The sequence below is a fragment of the Gorilla gorilla genome, chromosome 16 (assembly GCF_029281585.2).
Source record: "Gorilla gorilla gorilla isolate KB3781 chromosome 16, NHGRI_mGorGor1-v2.1_pri, whole genome shotgun sequence".
In the NCBI taxonomy this organism is placed as follows: domain Eukaryota; kingdom Metazoa; phylum Chordata; class Mammalia; order Primates; family Hominidae; genus Gorilla; species Gorilla gorilla.
This window is the reverse complement of record NC_073240.2, coordinates 66,184,643-66,204,318: the sequence shown is the minus strand read 5'-3', so window position 1 is coordinate 66,204,318 and position 19,676 is coordinate 66,184,643. Positions and strand designations below refer to the sequence as shown.

Below are 19,676 nucleotides of genomic sequence, written 5' to 3'. Positions count from 1 at the left end.
AGTTCAAGACAAGCTTAGGCAACATAGTGAGACCCCGTCTCTACAAAAAATTCAAAAGTTAGCTGGGTGCATGCCTGTGGTTCCAGCTACTAGGGAGGCTGAGATGGGAGGATCAGCTAAGCCTGGGAGGTTGAGGCTGCAGTGAACCAAGATCGTGCCATTGCACTCCAGCCTGGGCAACAGAGCAAGACCCTGTCTCAAAAAAGAAAGGAAGAGAAGAAAAAGAAAAAGAAAAGCATCATTTGTCAACAAACAAAACTATATATAAATGTGGTTTGAGGACCAAATATACAATGAAATATAATAGTGTGGGCCGGGTGCCGTGGCTCTCGCCTGTAATCCCAGCACTTTGGGAGGCTGAGGTGGGCGGATCACAAGGTCAGGAGTTCGAGACCAGCCTGGCCAATGTAGTGAAACCCCATCTCTACTAAAAATACAAAAATTAGCCGGGCGTGATGGCATGCACCTGTAGTCCAAGCTACTTGGGAGGCTGAGGCAAGAGAATCACTTGAACCTGGGAGGCGGAGGTTGTGGTGAGCCCAGATCACTCCAGTGCACTCCAGCCTGGGCAACAGAGCAAGACTCCATCTCAAAAAAAAAAAAAAAAAAAAAGGAAAAGGAGAAGAAAAAGAAATTAATAATAGTGTGTTATAGGATCAAAAACAGACAAAAATTGCTTTTATAATATGGTTGCCTTTTGTGCTAAATGTTTTAAATTTTCTGAGTTTTATTTCTGAGATGTGAAATAAAAGATTTTAGGATTTATTGGGAAGTATTCCCCACAAAAAAATATATTGTGGATATGGATGATTTGTCTTTCCAGTAAACAACAAGCCAAATTAGATTCAGTTGTCATTAGATTTTGTTTTTTTTAAACATCGTTTTTTAGGCCAGGTACAGTGGCACACTCCTGTAATCCTAGCACTTTGGGAGGCTGAGGCAGGCAGACTGCTGCTGAGCTCAGGAGTTTGGGACCAGCCTAGACAATCTGACGAAACCCCACCTCTACAAAAAAATATCAAAATTAGCCAGGTGTGGTGGCACCTACCACTGCTTGGGGGCTGCTGAGGTGGGAGGATCGCTGGAGCCCGGGAGGTTGAGGCTGCGGTGAGCTGTGATCATGCCACTACATTTCAGTCTGGGAAACAGAGCAAGACCCTGTCTCAAACAAACTAACGAAAAAAAATTTGGTTTTTGACCTGTCAGTGACTGAGTTTTATTTGTTTGTTTGTTTATTTTTTCTGAGACAGGTTCTCATTCTGTCACCCAGGCTGGAGTGCAGTAGTGAAATCTCGACTCATTGCAACCTCTGCCTCCCAGGCTCAAGCAATCCTCCCACCTCAGCCTCCCAAGTAGCTGGGACTACAGGCACACGCCACCACACCCAGCTAATTTTTTTGTATTTTTTGTAGAGACGGGGTTTCACCATTTTGCCCAAGCTGGTCTTGAACTCCTGGTTTCAAGAGATCTGCCTGCCTTGGCCTCCCAAAGGGCTGGATTACAGGCGTGAGCCACCATACGTGGCCTGTCATATATTTTTTATGGTCCCACGTAGCTATAAATTAAACAGTGTATAAATGACCAAGTATGAAAATAAGTTAAAGCTATTTAATGATAAAAACCATGACAGTGAACCATGTTTATCTGAGCATGTTCCTTGACCCTCCACTAACCACCACCCTGGAACACCCCATACACCCTTGGAAGCTTTCCATGTTACCAGCTGAAAGAGGAAAATAATAGAATATTTTATTATTGATTTTTTTTTTTTTTGAGACAGAGTTTCGCTCTTGTTACCCAGGCTGGAGTGCAATGGTGCCATCTTGGCTCACTGCAACCTCTGCCTCCCAGGTTCAAGCGATTCTCCTGTCTCAGCCTCCCGAGTAGCTGGGATTACAGGCGTGTGCCACCACGGCTGGCTAATTTTTGTATTTTTAGTAGAGACGGGGTTTCATCATATTGGTCAGGCTGGTGTCGAACTCCTGACCTCAGGTGATCCGCTCGCCTCAGCCTTCCAAAATGCTGGGATTACAGGCATGTGCCAGCCATCGTGCCCAGCCTGATTGATTTTTAAAAAGACATTAAAACAGGTGCTATATCCACTTTTAACGTTGTGAACTCTTTGGAACTGGTTAGAAATGTGCATCAGCCGGGCGCGGTGGCTCACGCCTGTAATCCCAGCACTTTGGGAGGCCGAGGCGGGCGGATCACGAGGTCAGGAGATCGAGACCATCCTGGCTAACACAGTGAAACCCCGTCTCTACTAAAAAATACAAAAAATTAGCCGGGCGTGGTGGCGGGCGCCTGTAGTCCCAGCTACGCGGGAGGCTGAGGCAGGAGAATGGCGTGAACCCGGGAGGCGGAGCTTGCAGTGAGCCGAGATCGCGCCACTGCACTCCAGCCTGGGCGACAGAGCGAGACTCCGTCTCAAAAAAAAAAAAAAAAGAAATGTGCATCATACCCCAACCCTTTTGTCTCAGTGATGAAACTGAGGCCCAGAGAGAGGATGGAAGTTGCCCAAGGTCATGCAGCAAGTCTGTAACCAAGGCAGGACAAGAACTATGGTTCTTACTCCTGCTGGGCTTGGCTGGCCTGAACCTGTAACTCTATCCCTCCTCCTCTCACATTTACTCCATACCCAGAGCCCGTGTAGTGAGATATGAATATAGATAAATTAATTGGATTTTTGTATGTGGCTGGTAGAATTAGTCTCTCTATATGGCAACACCTTGTTCATTCATTCATTCAATTGACAAATCAACTGCTTTCTAGATAACATATGAGGCCGGTCCATCTGGCCCTGGCCTCCCTGTTTGGCTTCATGTCCTGCCCCTGCTCCCCTGCCCAGTCCACACCTCCTGCACTCTGCTTACACTGTCTTTCCTGTAAGACTTCTCTGCTTCCCCCAGGTCTGGCCCGAGTGCCCCTCTTCCCTGTACCCCATCACAGACTGTATCACACTTGTCCATCTCCCTCAGTAGCCTAAGTACCATTCAGGCAAGATTCCTCTTGTTGCTAGTCTGCTCCCAGTGCTCAGAGCAGGGCCTGACCCATAACAGGTACCCCTTGAATCAATGATTGGATATGCCATTTCCAGGCAGGAAGAGCACACTTCCCTGTGCTCTCACAGCCCAGGGCCTCTGCAGAGGGAGTTTCTTGACCACCCTGTCAGTTCTAGCCTTTTAAATTGTCCAGACCCATGTCAAACATCCACAGGTCTGGCCCGAGTGCTCCTCCTCCCTGTACCCCATCACAGACCGTATCACACTTGTCCAATCAATAGTTCTGTGAAGCCTTCCTTCTCAACCTCCATGTCCCCCCACCCCACACACGGTAAATCCCTCCTCCTTTTGTTCCATCCTCCCTGCCACCCCATGCCACTTAGGACACTACTATCCTTGTGGGCAGGGACTTGTATTTTTTATCCAGTTCCCCTGGCACCTACACAGTGTGAGATACTGATTTAGCTGCTTAGCATTCAGCAGTGAACCTAGCAAACAAAAATCCCTGTCCTCATGAAGCACACATTGTGATTGTGAGGGGTGGGGGAACAGATCGAAAATAAGTAAAATGTAGAGCATATTAGTAAGTTACAAGTGTTGGCCGGGCGCAGTGGCTCATGCCTGTAATCCCAGCACTTTGGAAGGCCAAGGCAGGCGGATCACCTGAGGTCAGGAGTTCAAGACTAGCTTGGCCAACATGGTGAAACCCCGTCTCTACTAAAAATACAAAAAATTAGTCGGGCATGGTGGCAGGCACCTGTAATCACAGCTACTCGGGAGGCTGAGGCAGGAGAATCTCTCGAAACCAGGAGGCGGAGGTTGCAGTGAGCTGAGATTGTGTCACTGCACTCCAGCCTGGGTGACAGAGCAAGACTCTATCTCAAAAAAAAAAAAAAGAAAGAAAGAAAAAAAGAAAGTGACAAGTGTTGGCCAGGCGTGCTGGCTCACGCCTGTAATCCCAACACTTTGGGATCCAAGGCAGGTGGATCACTTGAGGTCAGGAGTTCGAGACCAGCCTGATCAAATGATGAAACCCTGTCTCTATTAAAAGTACAAAAAGTTAGCTGGGCATGTAGTCCTAGCTACTTGAGAGGCTGAGACCCAAGAATCACTTGAACCCAGGAGGCGGAGGTTGCAGTGAGCCACTGCCCTCCAGCCTGGGGGACAGAGTAAGACTCTGTCTCAAAAAAAAAAAAAAAGAAAGAAAATAAAATAAAAAAGAAAGTGACAGTTAAAGACAAGAATAGACAGCAGGGAAGGAGGATAGGAAGAGTAGGGGGTGGGGCTGTGAGAAAGCCTTTACGGTATCCAGTATGAGGGAACAGATCTCTAGACTTGCACTGGCCGGACAAAGGTCTTGAGGCTGGAGGGGAGGAGGCTGCCCGCGATCAAGTTACAGCAAGGAGGATGGTGTGGCTGGAGAGGTGGTGAGCACAGGGGGTGGTGTCGAAGGGGAGGTCAGAGAGGTAGAGCAAGCCTACAGATCAGATAGGCCTTGTGGGTCACAATAAGGACTTTGGGTTTTGCTCTGACATAGGAGCCGCTGGTGGGTTTCTAGCAGAGAAGTGGCATGATCTCATTTTAACCGGAGCACTCTGGTGGCTGTATTGAGAAAACACTCAAGGAGGACAAGGACAGAAAAAGATCAGTGAGGAGTTTGCTGCGACAATCCAGGTGAGAGGTGACGGGTCTTGGACCAAGGCCACAGTGAGAAAGTGGAGGGTGAAGGATCTGAACATGAAGAGTAGGAGATGACTCTACATTGTTTTTTAATAGAAATGGTCTCGCTATGCTGGCCAGGTTGGTCTTGAACTCCTGGCCTCAAGCGATCCTCCCACCTCGGCCTCCCAAAGTGCTGGGATTACAGGCGTAAGCCACCAAGCCTGGCCTCTACATTTTTGACCTGGGCAACAGGAAAGGAACTGAGATGAGGAAGACTGTGGGAGGAGAAAGATTGATAGAAAAGATCAGGATAAGTTTGTCTACTAGACAGCTAAAGGAACTGGGGCCTGGATGGCTGGATACAGAAGTCCGGGGTTCAGGAAAGATGGTCTAGGCTGAAAGTATACATTTGGGCATCATTAGCATAAAGATGCTCTTTAAAGCCTTGAGGACCAGATGAGATCACTAAGGGAAGCAAGTGTTTCAAGGAAGAGGGAGTGATTCACTAAGTCAAATGCTGCTGATCGGGCAAGTGAAGATGGGGCGTGGCAATGAATGAATAAATGCCAGGCCTGTTAGATATGCAAAGCGCCAGTGATTATTGAGGGTTAACTGACAACAGATAGGTGTAGAGACAAGATGGCTCTAAGTCACAGGAACACTTAGAGACACAGGGAAGGGAAGAACTATGGCATCTTGGAGTTGGAAAGGACCTTAACTAGGTCATTGAATCTACTCTTTTCTCCACCCTAGCCTGACAATTGAACCCTTGGCTGTAGAACAAGAAATATTTGCGGGATACTGAGGCAAACAGTCTGGCTAGGTAGGTTAGAGAAAGTACCGTTGAAGAATGAGAGAAAGGGTACTTCAGTAAATGCTGGACAGCAGAGGCAGGGTGAGGGAGTGGAGATGACCTTCCGAAGTCAGAAAACCAAGGTTCAGGTCCTGTATCTGCTGCTCCCTAGCCTCCTGTCCTTGGGCAAGTCACTTCACCTCCCCCAGCCTCAGTTTCCCCATGCGGCGACATCTGAATATGGTAGTGCTTGAAGGTAGTGTAAAAGTGTACTACTGCCTGTGTTAGTTACTGCCAGAGCAAGGGAAGGAGGCCAAGAGAAGCCCTTGGTTTGGGATGGCAGATAGGACTATCAAGATCTCCGCAGGTGGGCTGGCGCAACGTGTGGAGAAGCGAACCAGCATTCAGGCCAGGACCTGGGCTGGAATGGACTGGGCTCGGGTGGCAAGGGGGCCATCTGGACAAAGACTGTGGCCCTGAATCTGCCTCCCCTGAGCCTGGAACGGAGATGGAGACCCCGAGGCAGCAACAGGGAGAAGAAATAGAGACGCTGAGGCAGAGAGACCAGAAGACTCAGAGACAGGGAGACTAAGAGACAGACCCAGCAACAGGCGGCCTCACGGGGCCCCGCGGCGACCCGGAGAGGGCGAGGCACCGGGACACAGACCCGGGCCGAGAGAAGCCCCCGCGCGGCGCAGGGCCGTGGCGCGCGGGCGCAGGGTCCCCGGCGGGGCCAGGGCGGCCACACTCGCCGGGCGCCCCCTCCCGGGCCGCTCGCCCAAGATGGCGATGGAGGGGCGGGTGAGGCGGCAGCGGCCCTGGCCCCCGCGCCGGCCCCAGCTCGGGCCCGGGCCCCCGAGGCCGCGCCCCCGCCCGCGGCGCCGCGCCTCCCCGGGCCACTGACGCCCGGCGCGCTCTCCCCCCGCGGCGGCGGCCGAAGCACGGGGAGGCGGCGGCGGCGGCGGCCCGAGCCCAGCCCCATGGCGCGGGGGGACGCCGGCCGCGGCCGCGGGCTCCTCGCGTTGACCTTCTGCCTGCTGGCCGCGCGCGGTAAGGGCGGGCGCCCGGAGAGGCAGGAGCGACTGCGGAGTGCTGGTGCGCCCGCGCCCTGGGCTGCATCGGGCTGCGGGGCTGGCTCAAGCCGGAGTCCCGAGCAAGTGCGGGGGCTGCGCGTCCAGGTGCCCGCGATGCCTGCGCGAGGGTCTGCGAGCTGCGGCCGGGGGGCGTGTGTGGCGCGTGCTTGTCCGCAGTGGGTGTGTGCCTTTGGTTCGCAGAGTCTGGAGTCGTGTGTGTGTGTGTGTGTGTGTGTGTTGGGAGTGCTCCTGTCGTGTCCGCAGTGCGTGCCATGGTCGCGCGTGGTATCGGTGGGGCGGGTAGCTGCGGTGTCGGTGGCTTTCGCGGGGCGGGCTCTGCCTTGCCTGCGCGTGTCTTGGGTTGAGAGTGTGTGTAAAAGAGGAGGGAACTGGGGTTGTGTCTGCACCTCCATTTGGGTCGGGTGCGTGTGCAGTTGTGTTTATGGGGCTGAGCTAATATTTGGCCTTGGCATTTGGGAAGTGTCCTTGCCCATAGTGGGGGACAGAGCGATGGATCCCGATTGACTGGGGGTGGTGGTGATAAAACAACACTCAACTTTGCCCAGTGGGTGTGGTCCCTGGGGCCGGTTAGAGAGGGGTAGAGGGAGGTGTTGCTCCCCAAAACCTGTGGCCAGCAGTGGACTGGGGGAGGGGGCAGGAAACCATTTGCTTTCGTGGACATGTCCAGCGCTTGTTCTCACGATGGGACGCGTGTCACCCCGGCCCCACCCCCCAGGGACCGACCAGGGAAGCGTGGACGAGGTCAGCAGGGCCTCATCCAGTCCGCAGCCCAGTGCGGAGTGTGTACAGGGTAAGTCAGAGTTGTCCAAGCTGGAGAAAGGGCTGGGGAGGGGATAGCGAAGTCCCCAAGGGTGTGTGTCTAGGGCTGCGGCTTCCACCCACAGCTCTGTCGCTTCCTGTCCGGTGTGCGTTTGGGGGCGGCTCATGGGGAGTGTAGGTGGCAGGGCTGGGAGGGGGATGGGCTGGCCGCTTTGTTCGCCTAGTTCTTGCCTTCCCCGCGGAGGGGGGAGCTGAGGATGTGTCCGGGGAGAGTCGGGGAGGGACTTGGAGGTGGGGGTGGGGAGGGGGATTTCTCTCCAGCTGCTGCGGCTTTCCAGAGAGACTCAGCCAGGCCACGTGGGAGGGAGGCGGGGGGAAGGAGCCTCCGCCTGGCCAGCCCCAGGCCCATCTCCAGGAAAACCCAACAGCGGGTGGGAAAGTGCCGGGAACTCCTCGGACCCCTTCTGTCCCTACAAAGACACGCCCCTTTCCAGCCCCAACCGCGGATTAAGCTGGAGGCCGCCGCGAGGCTGGGTCTCGGCTGCTGGGCCAGAGGAGCTGGAGGCCCTGGCTTGTCAGGTGAAAGGGGCGGGGAAGTGTCAGAGAGACGTCCTTCTTCCCAGAGCTCAGGGGATTAAGGAATAGTTCCCCTGCCCCACCTTCCGCTATTCCTAGGACTCCTGGAACGAGCTCAGGGTCACCCAGCAAAACGGCATCAGGGCTGGGAACCGCACCGGCGCATTATTCAATACCTTTAGGACCTGCCGCGAGGGACCCAGCTTCCCTGGCCTCTCCCTGCTCCCGAACGCACAAAGTAGGCGAGGGACCGGGTTGCGGCGTCTCTTGGTTGCAGTGTGAGTGGCTACAACAGCTTGCCCTGGTCCTCCAAATCTCAGCAGACCGGGGGACACTCCAGTCGAGTTATGACTAGCCACCCTGATCTGTACTGAGGTCATTCATTCGTTCAACAAATATTTATGGAGCACCTTTTATAGGCTAGCTTGTGCCTAGTGCCTAGAATATAGTAAATAAGGAGGCAGACCTGATCCCTGGTGCAAAGCTTTCAGTCTGGTGGAGGGGGAAACTGACAAGTCCCCTGAAGTGCTGGGGAAGACGCAGGAAGGAGGGGCTCCTACACCGATCTGGGAAGGTCAGCAAAAGCTTCCTGAAGAAAGTGATGAGTAGTAGAGCTCGACATGGAGTTAGCCCTGTAGAAGGAGAATGATGATGGGGACAGTTTTCCAGAGAACAGCATGTGCAAAGTTCAGAGGTGATTTAGTTGAGATCATTGGATTAAACTAAATCTAGCTGGAGTTTAGGGACAAGGGGTGGGTGGGGGGCCGGTGAGGGAAGCATGGAAAGGGGTCAGGGAGTATCAAGACAGGAGGCTGAAGAGGGGAGCTAGATCCAGCTCACAAAGGGCTTCACAGGGCCCACCAAGGTTTCTGGCCTGAGAGTCCCCATGAGCCCTTGACAGGATTTAAGATCAGCTTTGCATCATCTCATTCCAGCCAGTGTGGAGGATGGATTGGGTGGGGCTGGAGGCAGGAAGCTCCAGCTCCTTCGAGGCTGTTGTAGCAATCCAGAAGAGAGGATGGTGGCAGCTAGCATAGTGGCAGTTGGGGTTGGGCTGGAGTGGCTGCATTCCAGAGATTTTCAGGAAATAGAATCAGTAGAACTTGAGGATAGATTGAATTTGTAGGGGGCGAGAGAGAGGAAAGTAAGAAATAGGCCGGGCGCGGTGGCTCACGCCTGTAATCCCAGCACTTTGGGAGGCCAAGGCGGGCGGATCACGTGAAGTCAGGAGTTCAACAGCAGCCTGGCCAACATGGTGAAACCCCATCTCTACTAAAAATACAAAAATTGTCTGGGTGTGGTGGTGCATGCCTGTAATCCCAGCTACTCGGGAGTCTGAGACTCGAGAATCGTTTGAACCTGGGAGGTGAAGGTTGCAGTGAGCTGAGATCACGCCACTGCACTCCAGCCTGGGCGACAAAGTGAGACTCTGTCTCAAAAAAACAAAAACAACAACAACAAAAAAAAAACATGAGGCAGAATGAAGGGCTGGTATTGGGGTTAGGATAATGCCTGTGCCTGCCCATCTCCTCCCAACACTGTTCTTGAGTCAGGGACTGGGACCCCTTTGTCAACAGGCGGCGAGAAGCCAAGCTCTGTTCTTATCACACGCACAAAGGTGGGGCTCTCGGCTCTCCCTTCTTCCCAAGTCAGAATTTGGAGGGTAGGGAACCTAGAGGTCAGTAATAGGAGGCCCCTAAGAACTTGAGAGCTTTCTCCTCCTCACCTGGGAACTCCTCACCTCCCCCATCCCTTTCTCAGCCCAGAGGCTCAGAGGCCAATCTCAGTCATTTGGGGTGGGCCTCTTTCCCCATCTTGGAAGTTAGGAATCAGGTCAAACAGTTGGAGTTTCTTTTAATAATGAATCTTATCCAGAAGATATGTAAACCTTCATTGATCCTCTATGTGCTTTCATGACTCAATTAAACACACATTTACATGTTAATTAGCATTTCTTTTCTCCTAAACGTATCTCTTTCAAGTGAAGCAATTTCACAATTAGCACATCATTGAATGTCAGCACTGAGAGGAACTTAGAAATAATTTCAGGCCAGGCTCATACCTGTAATCCCAGCACTTTGTGTGGCTGAGGCAGGAGGATCGCTTGAGCTGAGTTTGAGACCAGCCTGGGCAACATATTGAGACCTCATTTCTACGAAAAATTAAAAAAAAAAAAAAAAAGCATGGGGGGCATGGTGGTGTGCCCTGTTGTCCTTGCTGCTCAGGAGGCCGAAGTGGGAGGATTGCTTGAGCCCAGGAGTTCAAGACTGTGGTAAGCTATGATGGCTCGCACCACTGTTCTCCACCCTGGGCAACAGAGTGAGACTCTGTCTCAAAAGAAGAAAGAGAAAGAAAAGAAGAAACAATTTTAGCATGAACCTGTTTTTACAGATGAGAAAACTGAGTGACTTCCCAAAGTTACATGATTAGGGACTGAAATGGGGCCACCCCTTCTAGGGATACCCAAGTTCACTCTCTTTGCACTCCTCTATACCATATGAGACGTTATCAGCTTCAGGCTCTCCCCCTCAAGTGGGTCTATCTGGGCTCTGGAATCCACCCTCCTCCACTTACCCCCCACCCACCTCTTTCTATTCTCTCCCATGGTACAGCAACCAGACTTGATACGGAATTCCAGATGCAGAACAGATGTCATTACCAGGCAGGCTTGGGGGCAGGGGGAGGAGTAAGCATGGCTCTGAGGGAGAGGACCCCAGCCTGGTCAGTGGTGGGTGACAGGAGCTAGGGGGCCAGGGAAGGAAAACCAGAGAGTATGTTTTGGAGCCTGACATGCAGAGAAATCAAACCCTGTTACCTGTGCCAACTGGGCTGCCAGCTACTACTGCCTCACTGCTGAGGCTGAGTGAGGTATCCTTTGGATGTGGGGGCCCATGGGGTCCTTGGGATCAGGGAAGCAAGGACCAATAAGCTGTCCTTCAGGTGCAGACCCAAGACTCCTGGATGGTTCTATAAGGGACTTATGACCTTGTTAGATAGTTTGCAGGACAAAGCTCTGGCCAATGAGCAGAAAGTACTGGGAGAGACAGGTGGGCACAAGAGAAATAAATTTTTTAATCATATGAGCCATACAGCAAGAGAACAGGCAAGGTAGTGATCTCCCCAGCCTGGTCATGTTTAAGTACAGGGTTTCTTTCAGTGTGGACTTCAGCTGTTCTATCTCTGCTTTTCAAGCATGTCATGTCTACTGGGTGCCACACAGTGTGCCAGGCAGTTTCCACATGTCTTCCTGACATCCTTTCTTGCCCTGAAGGGAGTTACTGTTGTTTTTACAGATAAGGAAACTGATGCTTGGAAAAGCAGAGGGGGCTCTATGCCTTATCTTTTTGAGGATGTCTTCATGGGTTGACTCATCCATTCAAGAAATGTTTATTGAGCACCTACTGTGTATTAGGCACTGTTCCAGGTACCGAGGATTTAGAAAGCTAAGACATAACCGCAAGACTTTGGTGCCTAGTTGAGGAGAAAGGCAAGTCAAAAACCTAGAGTGAAGGCTGGGCATGGTGGCTCACTCCTGTAATCCCAGCACTTTGGGAGGCCAAGGTGGGCGGATCACTTGAGGTCAGGAGTTCGAGACCACCCTGACCAACATGGTGAAATCCCGTCCTACCAAAAAATACAAAAACTAGCCAGGCATGGTGGCGCACACCTGTAGTCCCAGCTACTTAAGAGGCCAAAGCAGGAGAATCACTTGAACCTGGGTGGCAGAGGTTGCAGTGAGCCGAGATCATGCTACTGCACTCCAACCTGGGTGACAGAGTGAGACTCTGTCTCCCCCCGCAGAAAAAATCTGGAGTGATAACTGCAATGATAGGGGTGCCAGCGTTCTACGGGGCAGAAAAAGGAGAGGTGTCTAAATCAACCAGGGACATCACAGCTATTCTAGGGAGTGAGAGCAGCACCAGCAATTCATGGAACAAGATGTGTTTTCAGAGAATTGGCCATGGTTCGCTGTGTGTGGAGGGGTAGAGGGTCTCAGGGGAGCGGGAGATAGGCAGGTCAAGCTGAGCCTGGCTTTGCTGTTGGATAGGCTGAGGCTGAGACTCTCCCCTCAGGATTGCAGATGAAGGGAGAGCTGAGGCCTTCCTTGTGTCCCAGGCAACTGTCCCAACTCTCCTTCCAGCTGTTGGGGGGAGGGGCTCAGCATGTGGTAAGGGAGGTGGCCAAGGTTGGGGGCAGGAAGGGAGGTTTCTGGAAGGAACCGACTTGTGTTCTCTGGGAAAGGAGAATTGTGATAGTGTCATGGAGAATTTCTCCTGGGCTGCAAACGAGTAGTAAATCTGTTGGGCCCTGAAATTCAGAAGTGAGGAGGCACTGATGTGATGTTTGTGGCAAGTTCCTGGCTTAATAAAGGAGCCATCTTGGCCTCGTTGTTCCCCTCCCCCAGCTACACGCCCCTTCCCTAAGAATTCACTGAAAAATGGAACTCACGCCAGGCCTCCACTAATCCCACGAAACAGCATTGAGCTGGCCCTGGAGCTCAGCAGCGAATCTCCTTTCTGTCTGGGTTCTAATTGGCCTCATAAAATCCAATTTATCCTGTAAGTGGGTAAAATAATCTGTCAGAAAAAGGAGATTGAGAGGTGGCCCTAGTGTTCCCAAGTGCAGCAGCTCTGTGTCTCTGACAGGGTCTCACTGAGGAGATTGAGGAGAAGGGATTATGGGAGGGGCGGCCCCCTCAAGACAGAAAGCCAGTGGGCAGCAAGTGTCCACTGGGCACCTGCAATGTGTCCACCCCGGCCCTGAGAGGGAGGGCTAAAAATGTTGGGGGCCAGCCATGACAGTGGGCTGGGGGTGGCAAGAAAGCGCTGGCCATGAAGCTCCTGGACAAATAAGGTCCCCTCCCCAGAGCATCGCTTTTATGAAAAGATTTGGTGTTATGGGAACCACACTTATATTAAAACAAATATTGCTGTGTTATGGAGCAGAATGCAAAACGTGCTAGAGGTTTGGCCGGGCGCGGCAGCTCATGCCTGTAATCCCAGCACTTTGGGAGGCCGAGGCGGGCGGATCACGAGGTCAGGAGATTGAGACCATCCTGGCTAACACGGTGAAACCCCGTCTCTACTAAAAATACAAAAAATTAGCTGGGTATGATGGTGGGCGCCTGCAGTCACAGCTACTCGGGAGGCTGAGGCAGGAGAAAGTCTCGAACCTGGGAGGCAGAGCTTGCAGTGAGCCGAGATTGCGCCACTGCACTCCAGCCTGGGTGACAGAGCGAGTCTCAAAAAAAAAAAAAAAAGTCAAAACATTTTAGGCAGTCAGCGAGCCTCGTAAATATGTGTTCCTCTGCTGTTGAGAGAATTTGGGTGAAAATGTTTGAGAAGTTCGGAGACTCCTCATTTTAAAATTGGGGAAACTGAGGCCGAAAGGACGAAAGTAGCTCACACAAGGTCGTGCAATGAATGACTGGACTTAGAACCCAGGACTCTGAGGCCAGGCTTGTCCCACCACACCCCTTTGTCTGTCTAGGCAAGAGTAAGGGACCTCCAAGTGGTTTTCAGTGTGAGACTTAGGAAAAACTTTACCTGGGGAAGGTAGGAGCAGCCTCACAGAGGGGCTGGCACGTGAGTCCCTAAGGATGCGCTTCCTGGGCACAGAAATCAGGTTGGGCACAGAGGCAGAGAGAACCCTCTTATTCAGGAGCAGTTGTCTCCTCAATGCTGGTTCATCCCCAAAAAGTCAAAGAAGGGCAGTTTTCCCAGACTGTCTTCCACAGAGATGAGACCCCTCCACAGGCCTCAGTTTCCCCATCTGTGGAATGAGGATTCTCAGGCTTCACAGACGTTTCCACTAAAATGGGCTGTCTTGGGCTCCTGGCACAGCACTGCTGCTCTCTGAGGGGGACCCCATCTTCTCTCTGTGTCTACGTTCCTGTTGCTTACCCTGTTCCTGCCTTGCTGAGCTCCTCAGAGGTGGGGAAGCCAGACATCTGCTGATCCATGAATATTCAGGAAGGGAATCGGAGCCTCCTCTGGGCTCCCCAGCCAGCCGCCAGCCCCTCTGGCGGCCGTCCTGCCTGCCAGAGCCCAGGCTGCTGACATACCCAGCAGCTGTTCAGGCCCCAACTGTTCACATTGTTTGTTCAACGCAGCAGGGGATTTTCCAATCCCGGGACATGCTTTAGGGGGCAGGGAGGCTGCCGGAGGGCTCAGGGATTTGTGTCCTTTGGGGGTTTTCTCCCCTGAAACCCAAACCGACTGCTTAGTGGCTGGAATGGGCATTTGGAAGCCGCTGGGCTGAGAGCCGGGCTTGCCTTCCCCCTACCCTGTACTTGAATCATGGCATCTAGGGCCTTAGAGATAGAAGGGACTGGATGATAAGAACAGCAAATAGCACTTGTACAGCCCTTTATAGTTACAAGGTGCCTTTAAAGAATAAGCTCCCCGCCGGGCATGGTAGCTCATGCCTGTAATTCCAGCACTTTGGAAGTGCTCTTCCAGAGCACTGGATCTTCCAGAGCCAAGGCGGGCAGATCACTTGAGGTCAGCAGTTCGAGACCAGCCTGGCCAAAATGGTGAAACCCTGTCTCTACTAAGAATACAAAAATTAGTCAGGTGTGATGGCGCATGCCTGTAATCCCAGCTACATAGGAGGCTGAGGCTGGAGAATCATGTGAACCCAGGAGGTGGAGGTTGCAGTGAGCTGAGATCATGTCACTGTACTCCAGCCTGGGCAACAGAGCACAACTGTCGCAAGAACAAACAAACAAACAAAGAATAAGCTCCCATTCCTTGAGTGATGTCTATTAGACTCTGGGCTGTAGCCCTGACATACATTGTCTCGTTTAATTCCTTCACGCTTAGTGGTATCATCTTCATGTGGAAACTGAGTCCCAGAAAAGTTAAGTGGCTTGTCGCAGAGCTGATAGGTGGAGCAGCAAGACTGAAACCTTGATCTTCTTCCCCAAGGTCAAAAGCTGTTTCCACCACAGCACGTGGCCCGCAGTAGTGTGAATGCCAGATTGGTTTCCCCAACTAGAATGCAAACTTGGTGAGGGCAGGGGCTGCTTCTCCCTGCTGGGCCCGCGAGTACTGCTGAGGCTAGTTGTGAAGCCAGAGGTGTCCAGCAGAACCCATCTGATGAATTAAGAAAGGCAGCAGCCCAGGTCAGGTCCTGTCTCTCCGTCCACCCTTCACACTGCAATCCCAGGCCAGGTCCTGTCTCTCCGTCCACCCTTCACACTGCAATCCCAGGCCCTGGCCTCCTTATTTCACGCAGCCATCACTGCTCTTCTCCCCTCACTCTTGTTCCTCTTTGGAGCTGGTGGGAAGGGAGTCTGGAGACTCACAGGGCTTCTAAATGTTGACCTGTGTGTCCAAGTGTTGATGAGTGTGGCAGAGACTGAGGCGCATGTGTTTTGGAGTGCAGAGCTATGTTTACCAATTTGTGTGTGGTCTCAATGGTGTCTTGTGTTTGTTCAGGAATAGGTTTGTCCATGTCGTGAATAATCATAGAATCATAGAATCTCAGAGGTCACCTGCTACATTCCAGTGAGCTGGGGCCCAGAAGGGGAAATGACTGGGCCAAAACCACATGGCTAGACTGTGATGGAGCTGGATCTAGAACCGAGGGTCTCCTGATTCCCTCGCCATTGTTTTGTGCACGTCCCCATGTGGCTCTGTCAGCCCAGACCTGCCTTGTGATGAGTATGGGCCATTGTCCTGACCTCTGGCCCTGGTTCCGCTCAGACATGCCATTCTGCCTTAAAGTAAGGAGTCAGACCAGAGCCTAAGAAGGGACCTTGGGCCATTGAGCTTTTATAAGACAAGGAGGCAGCAGGTCAACCTTCTGGAAGACACAACAGGGAGAACCAACCATTTGTCTATGAATAATGGTGGCTGGGCCCTGCGGAACATTGGTTCCAATAATAAACATTGGCTTTTGTGTGTTTTTGCCTTGACCCTGGGATGGCATTCCCTTCCTCTACTGTTTCCCTATTCTTCCCTTTGTGGCAAGGGCAGTGTTGGGGTCTGTAGGTTCCTCTGGGGCCTTGGGAGAAAAAAGAACCCTGGATTGAGTCAGCAGACCTGAGTCTTGGCTCTGGCCTCCTGCATGGCCTTGGGGAAATTAGCTGCAGGGAGTGTTGAGCTTCTCCAGTCACCAGTACAGACCAGGCTGCGGGCTGCCAGGGCCTGGAATGAGCCATGGGAGCCTCCTGTCATGCTGGATCTGAATCCAGCTTGAGTCTAGTCCCTACCTGGGGCACTTAACAATTCCCAGCAGGATCTGCTCACTTAGTTCATTGTTGGGGAAGGGGGAATGTCTGACTTTCTTTCATCCAGGTGGCTCCCCCAAACAGCTGGGACTTATTTTTGTTTTGTTTATTCAAAATATATAGTATTCACACACACACACACACACACACACACTTTCTCACACTTATAATACATTTTAAATGTTTCTTGGATATGGTATTTTTCTAGCCTGTGTGTGTGTGTGTGTGTGTGTGTGTACAGAGAGAGAGAGAGAGAGAGAGAGAGAGAGAGAGAGATATCTATAAATGTATATGTATGTATTTTAGACGGGATCTCACTCTGTTACCCAGGCTAGAGTGCAGTGGTGCAATCACAGCTCACTTCAGCCTCGACCTTCTGGGCTCAAGGGATCCTCCCACCACAGCTGGCTAATTAAAAAAAATTTTTTTTTGTAATGATGAGGTCTCCCTATGTTACCCAGGCTGGTTTCTAACTCCTGGGCTTAAGCAATCCTCCTGTCTTGGCCCTCAACCTCACAAAGTGTTGGGATTACAGGAGTGAGCCGCCATGCCTGGCCTCCAGTGGCATATTTTTGATTGGGTAATAATGATCAATATGATCTGTTAGGTTCCAGGGTAGGGAATGACATTACTGAGCTCCCATTCTGTGTCAGGCACTGTGCTTTTTTTTTTTTTTTTTTTTTTGAGATGGAATCTCATTCTGTCACCCAGGCTGGAGTGCAATGGGGCGATCTCGGCTCACTGCAGTCTCCACCTCCTGTGTTCAAGCGATTCTCCTGCCTCAACCTCCTGAGTAGCTGAGATTACAGGTGCGTGCCAGCACGCCTGGCTAATTTTTGTATTTTTAGTAGAGACGGGGTTTCACCATGTTGGTCAGGCTGGTCTTGAACTCCTGACATCATGATCCACCTGCCTCGGCCTCCCAAAGTGCTGGGATTACAGGTGTGAGCCACTGCACCCAGCCACTATATTCTTTTCTCACAGAGTCTCGTTCTGCCAGCCAGGCTGGAGTGCAGTGGCGTGATCGTGGCTCACTGTAGCCTGGAACTTCTAGGCTCAAGCGATCCTCCTTGCTTCAGCCTCCTGAGTAGCTGGGACCACAGGCACGTGCCACCATGTACAGCTAACTTTTTAAATTATCTGTAGAGATGGGGTCTCTCTGTGTTACCCAGGCTGGTATGCTTTTTTAATTGAGAGACAATTCACATACTACAAAATTCACCCTTTATAGTGTTCAACTCAGTGGTTTTTAGTATATTCATATTCACAACGTTGTGCAACCACAGCCACTATCTAATTCTAGAACATTTTCATCACCCCCAAAAGAAACCCTGTACTCATTAGCAGTCACTCTCTGTCCTTCCTCCCCTCAGTCACTGACAATCATTAATCCACTTTCTGTCTTTATGGATTTGCCTCCTCTGGGCATTTCATAGAAATGAGATCATGCAAAATGTGGCATCTTATGACTGGCTTCCTTCACTTAGCGTCAAGTTTTCATGCTACCTTGTAGCATGCATCAGTCCTTCATTCTTTTTGATGGCTGAGTAATCTATCCATTCATCAGGTGATGGGCTTTTGGGTTGTTTCCACTCATTGGCTATTATGAATAATGCTGCTATGAGGAAATTGAGCAGCAGGGGAAGACAGGCACAGAGGAATGCAGCAGTTTGTCCAAGGTCACAGTTAGTAAGGGGAGAGCCAGGATCCAGATGCAGGTGTTTCTCCTTGATTTGCCCCAGCCCCTGCATGGGTGACTCAGGAGCAGAGGCTGTGGGAAGTGGGGGGACATACACTGATGGCCCCGTGCTCCTCCTCTATGCAGGGGAGCTGCTGTTGCCCCAGGAGACGACTGTGGAGCTGAGCTGTGGAGTGGGGCCACTGCAAGTGATCCTGGGCCCAGAGCAGGCTGCAGTGCTGAACTGTAGCCTGGGGGCTGCTGCCGCTGGACCCCCCACCAGGGTGACCTGGAGCAAGGATGGGGACACCCTGCTGGAGCACGACCACTTACACCTGCTGCCCAATGGTTCCCTGTGGCTGTCCCAGCCACTAGCACCCAATGGCAGTGACGAGTTAGTCCCTGAGGCTGTGGGGGTCATTGAAGGCAGCTATTCGTGCCTAGCCCACGGCCCCCTCGGAGTGCTGGCCAGCCAGACTGCTGTCGTCAAGCTTGCCAGTAAGTGCTTGCATCGGGGGGCTGAGGCTGAAACCTAGACTTGGGGTGTGCGAAGTGGGACCTGCAGTTAGTTACTTGCACAAATGCCTCTCTCTTGATCCCACTCCCCCTTTCCCTGCGTCCCATCCTGCTCAATAGGTCTCTTCCTGGTATTGTCTATCCTCATTCTTGGGTATTCCATAATCTTCCCGCTTCTTCTCCACTCCCCTGTTCCTTCTGCTTTTCTTTGCCTTTGAGTCCTAGAGTCTGGGCTTGTGCTGTCCTCCAGGGAGCCTGCCAGAGTGCCCCCTTTGTGTCAGAGGCACAAAGCTGCCTCCTAAGGGAGCTCCTGCCTGCATGGCAGGTGGAACATGTGGAGCCAAACCCCACGCTCCAGCCTTACCCCTTAGGGGGCTCTCAGGAGGCACAGATCACCATGAAATAACTTTCAGGCCAGAAGAAGTGTGCATCTTACTGTATAGTTTGACCATCTTGATGATGTTGGGCAGGGGGGCTTTGGAATTCATTCTGCTGGCAGTATCTGACCGCTAATCACCACTTCTTGTTGTGTCTCCCTCGGTCTGAATTGGCTCTGCTGTGTGTTTCTGTGACTCTGTGTTTCTGTGTCTCCATGCGGATGTGTTTCACTGTTTGTGCTTGCTGTGGCTTCTCTCTCCTATTCCTTTCCCGTCCCTGCCTGTGTCTCACTGTCCCCAGCACTCGCGGACTTCTCTCTGCACCCGGAGTCTCAGATGGTGGAGGAGAACGGGACAGCTCGCTTTGAGTGCCACATTGAAGGGCTGCCAGTTCCCATCATTACTTGGGAGAAGGACCAGGTGACATTGCCTGAGGAGCCTCGGTGAGTGCCCTGTAGGGGAGCGGGTCCTGGTAGGCAGGGCAGAGAGGGCTCTGGGGTGTGCTCAGAACTGAGATTCTTAGAGTCGAGGTAGCTGCATTTACCTAAGCTGACTTGAGTGTCAACCACCGCCTGACTCCTGGCTCATGTCTAGTCCTGAAGAGAAGTTGGACAAGAAGTTTTTGCTCCCTGGGAGGAAAGCCACCCATTGAGCTGTGGAGCCTGGGTAGGTGTAGTAGTAGAGTCCTTCCCAGCACATCTAGTCCAACCACTTGCTTTATTGTGGAGACTGAGGGCCAGAGAGGAGCTGTGGCTTATCCCAAGCCGTACCGTGAGCCATTGGCAGAATGTTGGTTGTCTGTTGAGGGCTCCCCGAGGCTGCTGGGAAGGTTTTCTCTTTTCAGGGTTCCTCCGGAGTTTCCACTCTAGATGCATAACTTCTCTTCCTCTCTCAATTCCATCCAGTGGGGCACAGCCCTCTGAGAAGTGAATTGTAGAGGTCTTTCCTCTTTCACTCTCCTCTTTCCCTGTAAAGGCAATGGA

At 52.0% G+C, this 19,676-nt stretch overlaps 1 protein-coding gene across 4 annotated transcripts in view; it reads left to right on the top strand.

The window, feature by feature from the left end:
* The first annotated feature begins 5,891 nt into the window (after positions 1 to 5,891).
* Positions 5,892 to 19,676, top strand: part of IGDCC4 (immunoglobulin superfamily DCC subclass member 4) — a 41,975-nt gene continuing 28,190 nt past the window's right edge. The window contains exons 1-3 of one of the 4 annotated variants that reach the window (XM_055362618.2): positions 5,892 to 6,507; positions 17,948 to 18,298; positions 18,995 to 19,136. In XM_055362618.2, coding sequence (XP_055218593.1) covers positions 6,438 to 6,507; positions 17,948 to 18,298; positions 18,995 to 19,136 — 563 coding nt within the window. In that variant the 5' untranslated portion in view covers positions 5,892 to 6,437. The other 3 variants (XM_055362619.2, XM_055362616.2, XM_055362617.2) reach the window with 3 other exon arrangements.